The 14273-nt window shown below is 36.8% G+C and overlaps 2 protein-coding genes across 5 annotated transcripts in view; both read left to right on the forward strand.

Moving 5' to 3' along the window:
- The first annotated feature begins 4139 nt into the window (after positions 1–4139).
- LOC122326157 (beta-1,3-galactosyl-O-glycosyl-glycoprotein beta-1,6-N-acetylglucosaminyltransferase 4-like) lies at positions 4140–6651 on the forward strand. Of its 3 annotated transcripts, XM_043220872.1 has the most exons (3): positions 4140–4369; positions 4560–4616; positions 4731–6651. In XM_043220872.1, the coding sequence occupies exons 2-3, from the start codon at positions 4597–4599 to the stop codon at positions 6010–6012; spliced, it is 1302 nt and encodes a 433-aa protein (XP_043076807.1). In that variant the 5' UTR covers positions 4140–4369; positions 4560–4596; the 3' UTR covers positions 6013–6651. The 3 variants fall into 3 exon arrangements, with proteins under 3 accessions (XP_043076807.1, XP_043076806.1, XP_043076808.1); XM_043220871.1 differs by having other exon boundaries at positions 4140–4616; XM_043220873.1 differs by lacking the exon at positions 4560–4616 and having other exon boundaries at positions 4141–4369.
- Positions 6652–7214: 563 nt separating this feature from the next.
- Positions 7215–14273, forward strand: part of fam169ab (family with sequence similarity 169 member Ab) — a 15571-nt gene continuing 8512 nt past the window's right edge. Inside the window, exons 1-5 of one of the 2 annotated variants that reach the window (XM_043222161.1) lie at positions 7215–7493; positions 12040–12176; positions 12451–12550; positions 12676–12761; positions 13676–13847. In XM_043222161.1, coding sequence (XP_043078096.1) covers positions 12042–12176; positions 12451–12550; positions 12676–12761; positions 13676–13847 — 493 coding nt within the window. In that variant the 5' untranslated portion in view covers positions 7215–7493; positions 12040–12041. Of the gene's footprint in view, positions 7494–7647; positions 7755–12039; positions 12177–12450; positions 12551–12675; positions 12762–13675; positions 13848–14273 lie in introns of those variants that run through there. The other variant, XM_043222160.1, reaches the window with a different exon arrangement.

Below are 14273 nucleotides of genomic sequence, written 5' to 3' on the forward strand. Positions count from 1 at the left end.
GAAATTGGCCTATAAATGTATCTATACCCAGTTTAAGTGGACCACATAAAACAGTAAAAATAAATTGCAGTTCATGACCCCTTTAATGTCGATTTGGAAAGTAATATATATATAGCACACCCCTTCTTGATATTTTGAGGCGTTTGTGTCTGTGCTGTAAAGAAAAAAAGACAAAGTACCACTTACAACTAATTATTTAGTTACCAAGAGACATCGTCACCCAAAAAGTTACTGTCAAATCACAATCAAATCGACCAGCAAACACACCACACAATTCCTTCATACCGTCAAGCGGGTTTATCGTGTGTTATTCTACGCAGCGTGTTACGACGCACCTGTCTTCTACTTGAAAAAAGAAGTGGGCTCGGCCACATTCCGTGGAGTAAGGATGACTGCACTCGATCTCACCCGACCGAGTATAGTGTGAGAGCAGACGTGACGGGAAAGGAGTGCCCTTGTGCGTATCACAATGAACAGCCAAATCTCGCGCTGCCTTTAGTAAATACTGCAGGCATCCTATCATTTATTATATATGACAATGATGCATTTTACCTTTACCTTTACCTCAATATTTCTTTTACTTTTGTTTTAGCTATATTTTTTGCTTTATGTAATTGCACGACGTTCGGGTTTGGTTCGTTCTTTGGGCCTGTGGGATGTCTAGGGAAGACGCTGTCAAAAATAAACAATCAAAAGAAAAATTCGCTTATTCTTTTGAATATCCATAAGGTCAGGAAGCGACACGAATGCTTTTCGTAAAGACAGAAAACAAAAATAGCAACTTTATTTGGCACCATAATAATATAGCATAATGTCATTTTGGCGGCATTTTGGAGAGCGTCGGCTGGACGCACGTAGTGCAAAATCGTTAAATAAAAACATTATTTTTGTTTTCTAAAAAGTATTCTTGTAACTTTATAACGCTGAACCACTGATGGCAGACTGAGTATTCTGACGATGCTTTTCTGAACCTTGACAAAATTTTCAGTCCTAAGCCTCTCGGTTTTCATCCAAATTTTCTTAAACTGTGTTCCGAGAATGAACGAGTTTTTTATCACTAGTCAAATATTCAAATGAGCATGGCAGCCACTATACAAATAATTTCAAACAATCTTTGGTGGTAACTTGAGAGACAATACCTTCGTTTTATAACAGCAATTTGTAATATTGTTAAAGCAAATATCATACTTGTGCATATTAATAAAGGGGCTGTGAGATATTAGCAGAAATGGCTATAGTCTACACCAACGTAATGAGTTAATGACAATTATTTTCATGACAGAGTACCTGTGTTTATGCTTCACATTTCCATTCTTTGAATGAAAAAAAGAAAGTGAAAACATTGAGTGTACGTGCTGTTCTGTCTGGTACACACCTGGAGTCTTTTATGCTCGCACACTGAGCTGTTTGTTATGCTTGAATCACATTTGATGCCTCTTAGACTGTAGGAAAGCGGGTTTCACAAAGGTTGATATTCAGAAAGTTGTACTGTAATGTAATAACATAGTGAGCTGAGCATGAATGGAAGCGACGTGGTTTTGGGCTTTTAACAATAAGGATATGGCACAACGCTGAATGGAAAGAAAATGGCACAAAAGAACACCCCCTCTTTTTTTTAAAGCAATGTTATCTTTGATATCACAGGCTCACATTGCCTTTTAATCATGAAATCACATGAGAGAGTAGACATGTCAGGGCTGTGTGTGTGTGTGTGTGTGTGTGTGTGTGTGTGTGTGTGTGTGTGTGTGTGTGTGTGTGTAGACTACTACCGGACACTGGAGTAGGGCGAGGAGCTTCTTGAATAAACTAGTTGTATGTATAGTGTTTAGATACTTGTATTATATAATTTATAGATATCTCCATTTCACCGAAAATGCCACTTGCGCCCTCCTGGCTCTCACCCCTCTATACATATATACAAAAGCCTCTAAGTACGTCTGACATTTTACTTTCAAATTTGCATTGGATTTTGGTTACTTTATAGCGCATTTGAAGTGAAAGTATTTGATTAATGTATTCTAAGTTTGAAGCGCGTTCACTCAGTATCCTCATCTCGCTTTTGACCAGGATGGCTTTTAGAGGCTTTTGCGTCTGAGTTCTTCCTATACATATATCCAGACTGTAGAGCTGATAGGGTAACAGCAAAAGGAAAGGATTCACAGAGCGCCTCAGTTTCGAACAGCAACCCAACTCTGACCTTCACGTTATTTAGGTGGGTAAATCCTGACACAATGTATACAATGTCTAGAGGGGATGTCATTAAAGTGTATTTAAGTAAAGTAATGCAGCATGCAATTTAAGAAATGATTCATAGCTCGTCATAACAGCCATTACCGGCCCGGGCGTTTTATATATTAATTTAAAAGTAAAGAAAAATCCCGCATCATGCTGAAATCCTATACAAGGTTTTGGATTAAAGTTTATAGTTGAGGTATTTATCTCAGGTACGTGAATGTAGCCCGTGATTGTTGTTTATATTGGGATCAATGTGTTAGCCTACACCAATGATTTAGTTTTGCATTATTGGTTAAAAATGTTAGGCCTGCTCATCAAATTTAGTTTATTTTGTATTACAGATAGCTAGCTCAAGTAGCATTATGTATTCAGTTCAGATAAGTAGCTACTATTAACTATTATTATGTTTATATGCCTGCTAAAAACTTCTTGGGAATAACGCAATAGGAAGAAGCATGCAAAAATGTCAGTTTATGTGTATTAAATTGGTTCCAGTAATAGACTATGTCACATTACCATTCTTTAAAATGAACATTAAAAACACTGTATTAATAGTGAAAGCATAAAGAAAAAGCCAAAGTGCAAAACTCTGTTTACTGATTTTGCTGGATCATGTTTAGAGACTTGAAGAATTACTATTGCTAAATAGAGATATTCACGAAAAAAAAAGCCATTATTAATGCTGTCAACTTCAAACAGCAACCCAACTTTACCATCTCATTATTTCCGTCAGGTTTTAATGCAGTATTGCCCCCTGGACAGTGGTCGTGCTACATGAGCAAGTTTACAGTGTACCAAAGTTTTCAGTGTATGTATTTAATACAAACTATATGTGAGCAAGGCAAATTGTGAGGATTTCCATTCTCACTGATGACTGTAATGATGACCGCCCCATACTGTATAGAAAAGAATAGAGCAAGAGCTGTTTATCAATGCACTGTTGCATTAATCACAGCATAACCCCTGCAAAATAACTACAGATTTAAATAACTGCATTACGTAATAAAAATAAAAATATATACAATAGAAAGTAGAAGAATTAAGCCAAGTGATCAAGTTGCCAATAACTTTTACTGGTGATTGATTTAAAATCACAGAAATTTCATTTATGATGCATCATGTCATCAATGTGAATTATAAAGCATGCCAGGTGTTTTCCTCACGTCCTTTGCTTATCTGTTAAAAGTTGAATTGAATTAGAATTTGACCATTTAACTATTTCTGATGTCGACTTCATGAATATTGCAAACATCATGCGAAAATATTTGGTTGAGAATGCTCAAGCCATGTATGTCAAAATGTTTGTCCTTTTATGAACTTATAGAGCCTGAAGCTTATCTAGAGGAAACGTTTGGCACTGCAAAACAATAGAGCTCATATTTTAAGATAACAATCTAAATTTGGAACACATTTTTAGATTTTTTAATAGCGGTTTTATAGCAGTTTTTACAAATAAAAGTAGGTCAGTGCATTCTACATTTTCATAAAATGAATGATTCTGATAATAAACTTCTATAAACGTCTATAAATGAACTTTTATACATTAGTTTTTTTAATTTTTTTATTTGAATGTCATTTTTAGCTCAAGAAGTAAGACTGAAAGTTTAAACACTTCTGACGTGTTTTTGTAGCGCACATTCCATGACAGTGACACTGGTATTATTATTATATTCATGAGAAGAGTTAAGCAGGAAAGACCTGATTGAAAATGCTGGCTTAATTGCTTTAAATTAAAATTGTTCGTACTCAAGACAATACAATACTTAACCCCAGCTTAATTTTTAACAATGTGAAGAACATTTGTATTTGATGATTGACTTATATAGTACATTACATTCCTCTGACACTTCCTCTAGTAATAAATGACTGAGATTGGAACAGAAGTGGGGTGGGACAGCAGCCAATGGACAGAGATGGGATCCTGTAAAGCAGGTTTTGAATGACCTGTGCTTTTGTCTGTCACTGTGACATAAGTACTGTCGGTCTTTTGGAAAGCTGTCTAAATTCAGTTGTGTCTGGTGAGCTGAGCGTACTATTTAAGGAAAGGTGTAGCAAGTTTGTTTTTGAGGCAGTTGTTTACATGTTTACAAGAAAAAAAGTTTCGGAGTGGAATATTACGGTTTAGGATTATACGGTAAGTATTAATACGTTTATTTTTGTCAGATAATAAATTATGACGTTTAAGTTTAAGCATGACAGTAACGGTTATTTTAAAGGACTAATCATTTTAATCATGATATTAAAAGTCTGAGAGACTTTGAATTTCTTTAAAACATTCAAGAGAGACACCACTACACCACCATGATCGTGTTGATCTGATACAGGGTCGGGATTTTTGTTGGCGGAGCAAATATAGACAAAATGACTGGGAATACATATATGTAAGATGTTTTTTCATTGGTTGTTTCGTGAACGCAACAACACTCTAGGATATGCTGTTTTGTAGGTTGAACTTTTTCGAAATGTATAACAAGAGCCTTTCTTTCTCCCCACAGAATGAAAAACTTGCGGCTCCACCTCAAACCGAAAAACATCTTTTTTCCTTTTTTGGGACTGGCACTACTTATATGTTGTTTTTTCGCATGTTTGACTGTAAATGAAAGAGGAAGGCAGAAAACCAGAGTGTTTGAGAGGCCGCTTCTGACAGCGCGATATGAAATTAATTGCACGGCGATATATGAAATGGAGCCGGTGGAATTGGGCAAAACTTTAGCCATTCGCAAGGAAAAAAGCTATACAGGGCCAGTCGATGAGGCTGTTGTGAATTCCACCTCTAACTGTGATCAGTTTGTGTCACAAGGCTATGGTATGATGGAAGGCTCTGAGTTTGAGCGTCAATTTCCTCTTGCTTATTCTTTGGTCGTTCACCAGGACGCTGCTCTTGTGGAGAGGTTGCTCAGAGCCGTTTATATGCCTCATAACATATATTGCATACATTACGATCTGAAGTCCTCAGATGACTTTATTTCAGCGATGAAAGGTCTGGCCCGTTGCCTCCCCAACGTCTTCATTGCTTCAAAGCTGGAGAGGGTGCAGTACGCCGGCTTCTCGCGACTCAAAGCCGATCTTAATTGCCTGTCTGACCTCCTCCATTCTGAGGTCAAGTGGAAGTATGTCATAAACCTGTGCGGTCAGGACTTTCCACTGCGGACGAACGCTGAGCTGGTGTCGGATCTAAAAGAGCTGCAGGGCAGGAACATGGTGGAGAGCAAGTGGCCTGGAGGAAAGCAATGGCGCTGGACTTACCATCACTTAGTGAAAGATAATAATTCACAGTACTACGGCTCACCTGTCACCACTTCTGAGAAGAAATCTCCACCTCCTCACAACATAGCCATGTTTGTGGGCAGCGCGTACTTCACACTTTCAAGAGAATTTGTGGCTTTTGTTAACCAGAGTTCTGTAGCCAAGGATTTCTTGGCTTGGACTGAGGATACGTACTCACCTGATGAACACTTCTGGGCAACTCTGGTCCGTGTGTCTGGAGTACCAGGAGAAGTGCCGAGTTCTGACCCTGAGATCTCAGAACTAGCAAGTAAAACCCGTCTGGTGAAGTGGTGGTCTTTAGAAGAAAGACTTTACCCACCATGCACTGGAGTCCATGTGCGAGAAGTGTGCATTTATGGCGCCGCTGAGCTCAGGTGGCTCCTGAACTACGGACACTGGTTCGCTAATAAAGTGGATCCCAAAGTGGATCCCGTTCTTATGGAATGTTTAGAAGAGATACTTTCAGAAAAACGGAGAGAAACAATGCATTCTCATTTTGGAGATCACTAATACTGGACGCCTAGATGTGTGTTGTAAGTTATTCTGTGTCGCCCCCTGCTGTGTACAAAAAAATGGCGCACGAGTTGGTTCATTAATGTATTATTGCATTGTTCATTATATTACGTTTGCAGATACAAATAATTGCTAAAAGTAAAAAAAAAAAATACTAATAAATGAATGAAGTGCTCATTGCAGATTAACCTCAAATTTTAAGGTTATTTATTTGTATGTTTGAGTAAATTATTATGAGTTGTTTTTTTTTATATTGAAATTGTCTAGCAAAATAACCACATTAATAAATGACTTATCGTGGCTTTAAGTTCAATAAATACAAAAGCTAACTTGGTGGAAAAAAGAAGCGCAAGTCTCCTGTGCTACCCATCTGCATTCATGTGCATTGTTTTGTCTTAATGCAGCAGCATCAAACAATTTTGCTGCATGAATGTACAAATATTTGTCATGCTAATCAAGTATCATAAAACTGAAACTAATGCACGTAACGTGCGTATTATTAGGGAGGAATAAACTTAAGACGTTCAGTTAAGACCGCCATATGCAGAACAAAATTAATTAAGTGTGCTTATACTTTTAATTCTCATATGTGTAATTTTAAAATAATGTATATTAAAATGTTACGTTTTAATAGTATTTATAGTGTTATTTTTCCATTTTCTTTTGAATTTCAGTAATATGATTGTCTTTTTTTTGCAGCTTAACTATTTGTTTTATTTTTATTTCAGTTTTATTTTTACTAACGATTGACCATTAATCATGTTTTCCACAGTTTAGTCTCTTTTCATTCATATCTTAATAGCCCTTCCCATTAATCATACACATAACCTAAACCTTAACCTATGATTAAAATATGAACCCAGTCTATTAAAAAAAATTCTACGGCTTGTTAGAACTAAATCTGAATTTGTAACACTTTTTATTTTATTTGTGCAGCTTGAGTCCACGTTTTTCATCATTTTTTTTACTGTCTGGTGATTGCTCTTTACGCTCTGCACATTTCTTTGAATAATCAATTTCTCAAACCACTTATTTTCATGCAAATGAAAACAGTGTTTATCCTGCTATAGCCAAAGCAAGACTTAAGTCTATTTATAGTTATCCTCTTGCTCCTATACGACACATTCCACACACGACACCCCGAGAAAGCAGACTGTCCCTTAAGCTCTATACGCTCTTCAAATATTGCCTTCCGTTGCAATTTCATTTTCAATTTTGATTCATTTGGAGCGTGGTTTGCCTCTCGCGACAGTTAAACGTAAGAGGAAAAATAGTAATCTCCTCAAATCCTGCACTTTAGAGATATTTGAGACCTCTCACATCCCGTAGAAAGCTGCTCCGCGGGTGCGCGCGCAGGGCTGAACGCGTCCGCGAGCTGACGCTGTTAACAACAAGCGGTGGATACGTGATAATACCGGCTATTGCTTAAACCCGCTCGGATATAAAACGCATAAACCCGCATCGTCATCGGGGTTAAGGTGAGTCGACGGTTTTCCTTGAGTCCCGTGCGTGATGCATAGTTCCTCGCTTGTTGAGAAAGCGAACTGAACTGGCACGGCCCAGTATGGGGGGGGGATGCAGTTTATTTAGATGTGTGAGATGAAATATACTTAACAATAATCGATGATTCAAGAATGTATGCTTCACGGTGTGACAGGAGGGGTCATATTCGAGACGTTGCGCTGAAATGTTACTTGGACGTGTTGCTAAAATCAAAGAGCGATTGAACGCGACTTCAGGTGAGGCGCATAAATATTGGGTATATACGAGCGCGCGCACTCACGCGCTTCACGAAACTCCTGTTTACTTTCTGATTCCTTTTTAATTTTCAATAAATTACAGCATTAAGTGGTTAAAGCTAAGCACTTTAGCGTGCATATCTCATCTGTAGCCGACTTGTTTACTTTTGGTTTTGTTTAGATAGTTTGGGTAAACTTCTCGTTTAATGTCGTAGTGATAAAATATCGTGAAGCAGTGGTTTTGTTGACGGTTTAGTTGAGGTTTTTTAGTTGTTGATCTGCATGAATAGAGCAGCATGATGTGGAAACGTTTTCTGACACACCCCCTCGGTTTGAATCGTTCCCTGCAGTTTGTGTAGCCTAAATGTAAAAAAAAAAAACCCAGAAAGAACAAAGATGCATCATTTTCTTATTTGAATCATTTTAAAGTTTAATTATTTTAAAGTTTAGTGAGTGGCGTTCACAAGCTGGCAGCTAGCTATGTCCAATTCATGAACGAATCGTAAGACGGATCTTTTCGATGATTCATTTGAATCGGTGCAATATTAAAGATTTGTTCACGAAGCTCAAATCATTTTAAATTATTACACCGATCAAACACGACAACTGATAAATGAACCAAATTGGCTAATCAATCGATAATGATTTACTTTAATACAAAATGTTAACGTTAACATATTATATTACATGGGCTAGATGAATCCTTTTTAGAATCGGTTCTTTAAAAGGAATTGTTCGAAAGAACCGATTCGCGACTTCCCATAACTGGAGCTTGTTGTGAAGGGGGGTATTCGTGTCATATAGCGTAACCTCCTTCCAAGGAAAGAGAACACGGTGTTCTTTTTGAACGAGAGAGAAGGGTTCTGTTAAAAAAGTTTCAGATATTACTTTTTAAACTTTAAACTTATGCAGACCGTTTTTATTCTACCACCTGTACAGAAAGAACATAATTGAATTTAGCTAGATTTGTTAACAGTTAATGTGTGTGTATATTTGTTATCGACACGCTAATTGGTTTCTATAAAACCTGTTAAATGTATTTTTCCTTTGCAGTTTAACCTTCAGAGTTACCAAGATATTGTGTAGTTTGCTTTCTGGTCATGTCCTTTTTCGACAAAACCAGTTCAATCCAGCACCAGAATTCAAACGGCTCTCCCTCCCCTCAGAAACCTCGCAATCTCACACACACCCTCCTTGTTTTTTATGAGCGCAGTATCTCTCCACCGCCTGTGATGTGTTTCTCAATTGTTAACTTTGACTGTAGTTCCAGTCTTTCGCTGTCAGTTCCTAATGAAATCGCCCAACATGTTGGAATGCATTTATGAACTTGGTTTGCTTTGTCTCTATAGCCCTCCGCCTTAATTGTGCTGAGTCAACATTTGTGTTGATTAAAAGTTTTAAAAAAGTGGTGTTGCCTCTAGGTTTTTCTTTTTGACTGCTAATTCTGTCTGACAGTGTGTGAATATGAGGGAACTGGCTCATTTGTTATGTAATGATAGCTTTGATACATGCTCACACAGGCGTACTGTCCGCTTGCGAGTCTTACGGCCAGCCGTTCCTTTTCCAGGCCAGATGACTAGGCCTTTATATTTTTTCTGTAAGGCTGGTTGTAACAAAGCCTGTATATCAATACCTGTAACGTTTTTATCCGAGCCTCAGACCAAACTGTCTTCACTTCCATGTGCAGTGGTGGCTGTAATGCACTAATAAAACCCCCTGCTGAGTTTGGCCTTGGATTTATTAAGTTAATTGGCTTTATCTTCTCTGCTTACGTGATACTACTACAGAGACAAGAATAGATTTCAAAGCCCTCATGCAAAGAACCATGGTTATAGACCCTGAATTCACTAGCTTTACTGAGTGTGGGGGTTACTTTTGTTTTGGCCAGAGCGAGACCACTGGTATTTTGGAATGCTGGCCTCCATATGTGTTTAGTTGCAGACATAGCGTGTATTGTGAAGAGAGAGAGAGAGAGAGAGAGAGAAGAAAATGGCATGTTAGAATGATTTGTAAGGGATCATGTGAGTGAAGACTGCTGCAGGCCTTTAATTCAGCTTTGCCAACACGGGAGTGAATTAGGATTTATTTTAAATTGTAATGATTTTTCACAGAGCTGATGATCATAAATGGTGACCATAAAGATGTGGATGCACAAACTCAATCTGCTTTTAAATGGCAAAGAGTTTTCCCCACACAGATTTCACAACTGGTTCAGTCGGTAGCATGGATTTGCCACGCTGACCAATAGAAATCTGAATGCTTAAATGACTTTGAGCTGTACCTTATATATAATTATCAGGTTACGTTTAGATATTTGTAAGGTTCTAGGGATGCATATAGATACAGGTATTAAGTTCCAGCTGACAAAGCTCTCTATGTCTGCATTTGCTCAGAGCGAATGTTGGGGGCCCCCATACGTTTGTATCCGGCTTTTCCTGTAGACAGCTGTTACGCAACATGTGCTGCTGCACAAAACGCTATTGATGTTTTTGCCTTCGGCTATAGCGCGCTCATGGAGCTTCATTTAGACTCATGCGGAAGTTGCATTTAACAGCAAGCAAATTAAAAGGAAAAGCATTTTTAAAAATCTGTCTCTTTATATGATATGCGTTGGATAATGCATTTGTTACGTTACATATATCTTTATAGGCTAATCTTAGTTTTATTTAAAGATGTAGGGTGTAATTTCTCCACCTTTTTAATGTGAATTAGAAACATATTCTTATGCATTCTGCCTTGCTATGATCCTTGTTGTTTTCGCACACCAAATATAAGTTGATTTCTCTGATCGTTTGCAGCCTCAGGTCATGTGGTGCGGCCTTCTGGTGCATGTAAAGATCCTACATTCCTCTATAAGATGGGGGTGTTTTGGTGGCTGGTTGGGTTTTTGTGGCTCACGGCTGTTGTGTATGACTGCGTGGGTGTGCTTGTATGGACAGCCGTAATATTGATTTTTCTCGTGTGTCCTTGAAAGTTACAGCTGAAGAATCTAGAACAATTTAACAAGGAAAGAACAATGCAATGTAAGCAGTCATAATTTCAATGGCAAGCGTCAATAAATTCTACTTCAAAGATCACATCGCTGACAAAATCTAGCAACAGTTTGGAAAGAGTTCAAACTTTTTAATTATTACTTGTTATGTTTAAATTGTTTAAACTATTAAACTCATTCCAGCACTTTTAGATTAGCTAAAGCAGTCAAGCTTGGCTCTGTGTGTGTGTTTGTTATATATATATATATATATATATATATATATATATATATATATATATATATATATATATATATATATATATATATATATATATATATATATATATATATATATATATATATATATATATATAATTATTTTTTTGTGTGTGTATGTGAGCAAGCATTTGTGTGTGTGTGTGCTACTGTTCGGTCTGATTGTCAGCGTGACACAGATAATTGTTGACAGTAGGGGATTTATTGAGGCCAGCTGAGGATGGACAGCAGCCAACTATGATGTTCAGGATAGTGAGCACTGTTGGAACAGAGAATGTGCATTTATGAATGTGGGTTTTGTCTTAGCTTTGTTTGCATATAATTCAAGTGTAAGAGCCATTTTCTCATTAGAGTTGAAATGTTGAATTTTAACGGTGCAAAGCTTTGGCTCCAAGATCTAGTTAATTAATAGAGATCTTAGGTCGTACGCGCATAGTTGTGTAAATATCCCTTGTTGAATTAAATAAGTTAAACGAAGGACTGAGTGAAAATGTTAATTTGTGCTCCAAAGATGAAGGAAGATCTAATGGGTTTGCAACGACATGAGGGTGAGTAAGTAATGATAGATTTAAATTTTTTGGGTGAGCTGTCCCTTTAAGTGACTGTATTTTGAAGTGTCTGTACAACCCCATGGTACAGTTATGTGACCCAAAAAAGGCTTTGAATAACCCAAACATTTTTGACAATAGGGGTTTTTTATATTTTTTGTTGTTGACTAGTAACCGCTGAATGATGAAAAGGCCATTTTCATATGAAATGGAAGCATGTGAGTGGTGTGTGTGTGTGTGTGTTTTTTTGTTTTGCTTTTTTCAGATTCTGAAAAAAACATTCAGTTATGCAAAGATCAAGATAGTTTAACATTTAACTTTTTTTCCTGATAATAAGTAGTTGCTGTTGCTTTAAACGAAGTGGTTTCTCACTCGTCAATATAGTTTGCTTGCATTTCGAACTAAATTAGTCATGAATGAATTCTGATAAAGTTGAACAAAGTAACAGAGCTGAAGTTGACATTTTCGTGACCTCTGACCCCTGCAGGGATGGAGTTCCCTATAGATGTATTGGTGTCTGGCAGACATGAGGACTTGGAAAGTTCAGCCCAGAGCTACATGAACAAACTGCTGTACAGCAACCCAGATAACACACAATACCTTACCCTGCCCAGCATGAGAAAGGTAAGACACACTCACAACAGACAATATCAGATCATAATGAAAAAGAAATGATCCTGTGCAAACTTACAGACCTGTCCAGTTTTATAATTGGCATATGTAATATATCTCTAATATAAAGACAGTGTTGGGAACAATGTTACAGCTGAAATTATACACAGAAGATTCTAGGTTTTAACCCTTTGAAAACCAGCTCCATTCACTTCCATTTTGTCTCACCAACAATTAAATTGTAGCCTGGAATATTCCTTTAAGAATCCTGTTCTGGGTCTTTTAGATCCGGATCAGTCCTGCCAGTGTTGGGTTTGTTCCTCTTTATGGAGCCAATCTCAAACACAAAGTCCTGGCTCTGTTTGCCCCTGAGGACCAGTTCACAGGTAGGCCACTTTCCTGTCCCTCCTGCATTAATAACATTGTGAATGGATGTTATGACAATAACATCATGGATAAACTTCTAGGAAAGGGAAAGCTGAATTTCTTTAGCATCTTTTTTGTATTCTAGCGGTGGCATTGTTCTTGGCTGATCAGTGGTACGCAGTGGAAGATATTCTCAGAACGTCAAACCCTGCAAGAGAAGGCCTTGTGAAGGTAATCTTTTTGGAAAGCTTGGGCATTGAACTTTTTTAATGAACAAGAATGATTATTCAGACACATTTTTGTACTTTGAACAGTGTCTATTCAGAATGTGCTTCTTTGCCAAGTCAATAAAAAGAAACCTGCCATTTTCTTCTATGCCTTGCTAAGGACTTGCAAATGTTCTCAAGTATGATGATCTTGTGTGTGTGTGTATATATTTATATATATATATATATATATATATATATATATATATATATATATATATATATATATATATATATATATATATATTTGTATGTATGTGTGTATATACATATATATTTGTATGTATGTGTGTATATACATATATATTTATATATAATGTGTATATATATGTGTGTATCTTAGTGTGTGTGTGTGTGTGTGTGTGTGTGTGTGAATGTTTAATTTTTTTATATAGAGAGAGGTAAAAGCAAAAGCGAGGTTTGAGCAGTAAAAGGTAGTGGTTTGGCCAAACAAATAATTGCAAACAGCCAGTAGTTTGTGTCTGATCAGGAGAGGTGTTTTTGTCTCAGGCTCCATGCTTTGCATACATAGGCTTGCTTTAAAATATTTCTAATATTTAGTAATATTTTTAATTGTACACTTTTACTCACTTAAAAATACACAATGCACCCATTGCCTTTAAGCTTGCACTTGCTCGCTCTACTGTATTGTGGTTTGTAACACACTCCATATGTTGTAATATCCTGAACTATCCAGTCTGTATTTTCTCTGCAGAATTTCAACTTTTGACTGTTGAATTATGTTGCACACGTTTAATTTTGATATGATTCAAAGATTTCTTTTTAACCTGTAATTTTTTTTTATTTTTAGAAACTTGATTTCCCCGGTTTTATAAAACACAATTTTAATCTCTTTCGTGAATAATTGAATTTGGACAGGTAAGATCTGTGGGCGAGAGGATTGTTTTATATGTGCTAAACCGCATCATTTACCGGACGGTGGAAATGGGTTCTAGTGAGGTGCCGTTCCTGTGCCACGGAGAAGACGTCTTTGCCAAAATCCTCTGGAAGAATGGAGAGGCTGTGGGTTTCTACTCTGTCAAAGCTAAAGGTCTGTCCTTCTCCCTCGAGTGTCTGGCATTCTACAGTGTCTTTATTAAAGGAGGAGTAAGATATGAAATTAAACCTTGCCTAGCTTATAAAAAGGTATACTCACAAGCTTTTATGTTATGGCTTAGCAATAAATATCATGATTTGTACAAAAAGGTTATAATTTCAAAGACAAAAAACACTAAACAAAACATAATATTATTGTTGTTGTTGTTGTTGTTGTTGTTATTGTTTATGCAGAGAATAAGTGATAGACCTAGAAAGCATATGGAAGCCCATTTCTGCTTAAAAAAAAATCATGCTTTGGTAAAGAGTCTCGTTATAATATATTATCTGTCAATCATAAGTGTCAACTATAACAAAAAGTCATTATAATGAAAAATTAGAAAATAGAAGTTGCACCATTAAAAGGAGAATTTTATTTTGT

The sequence above is a fragment of the Puntigrus tetrazona genome, chromosome 21 (genome assembly GCF_018831695.1).
Source record: "Puntigrus tetrazona isolate hp1 chromosome 21, ASM1883169v1, whole genome shotgun sequence".
In the NCBI taxonomy this organism is placed as follows: domain Eukaryota; kingdom Metazoa; phylum Chordata; class Actinopteri; order Cypriniformes; family Cyprinidae; genus Puntigrus; species Puntigrus tetrazona.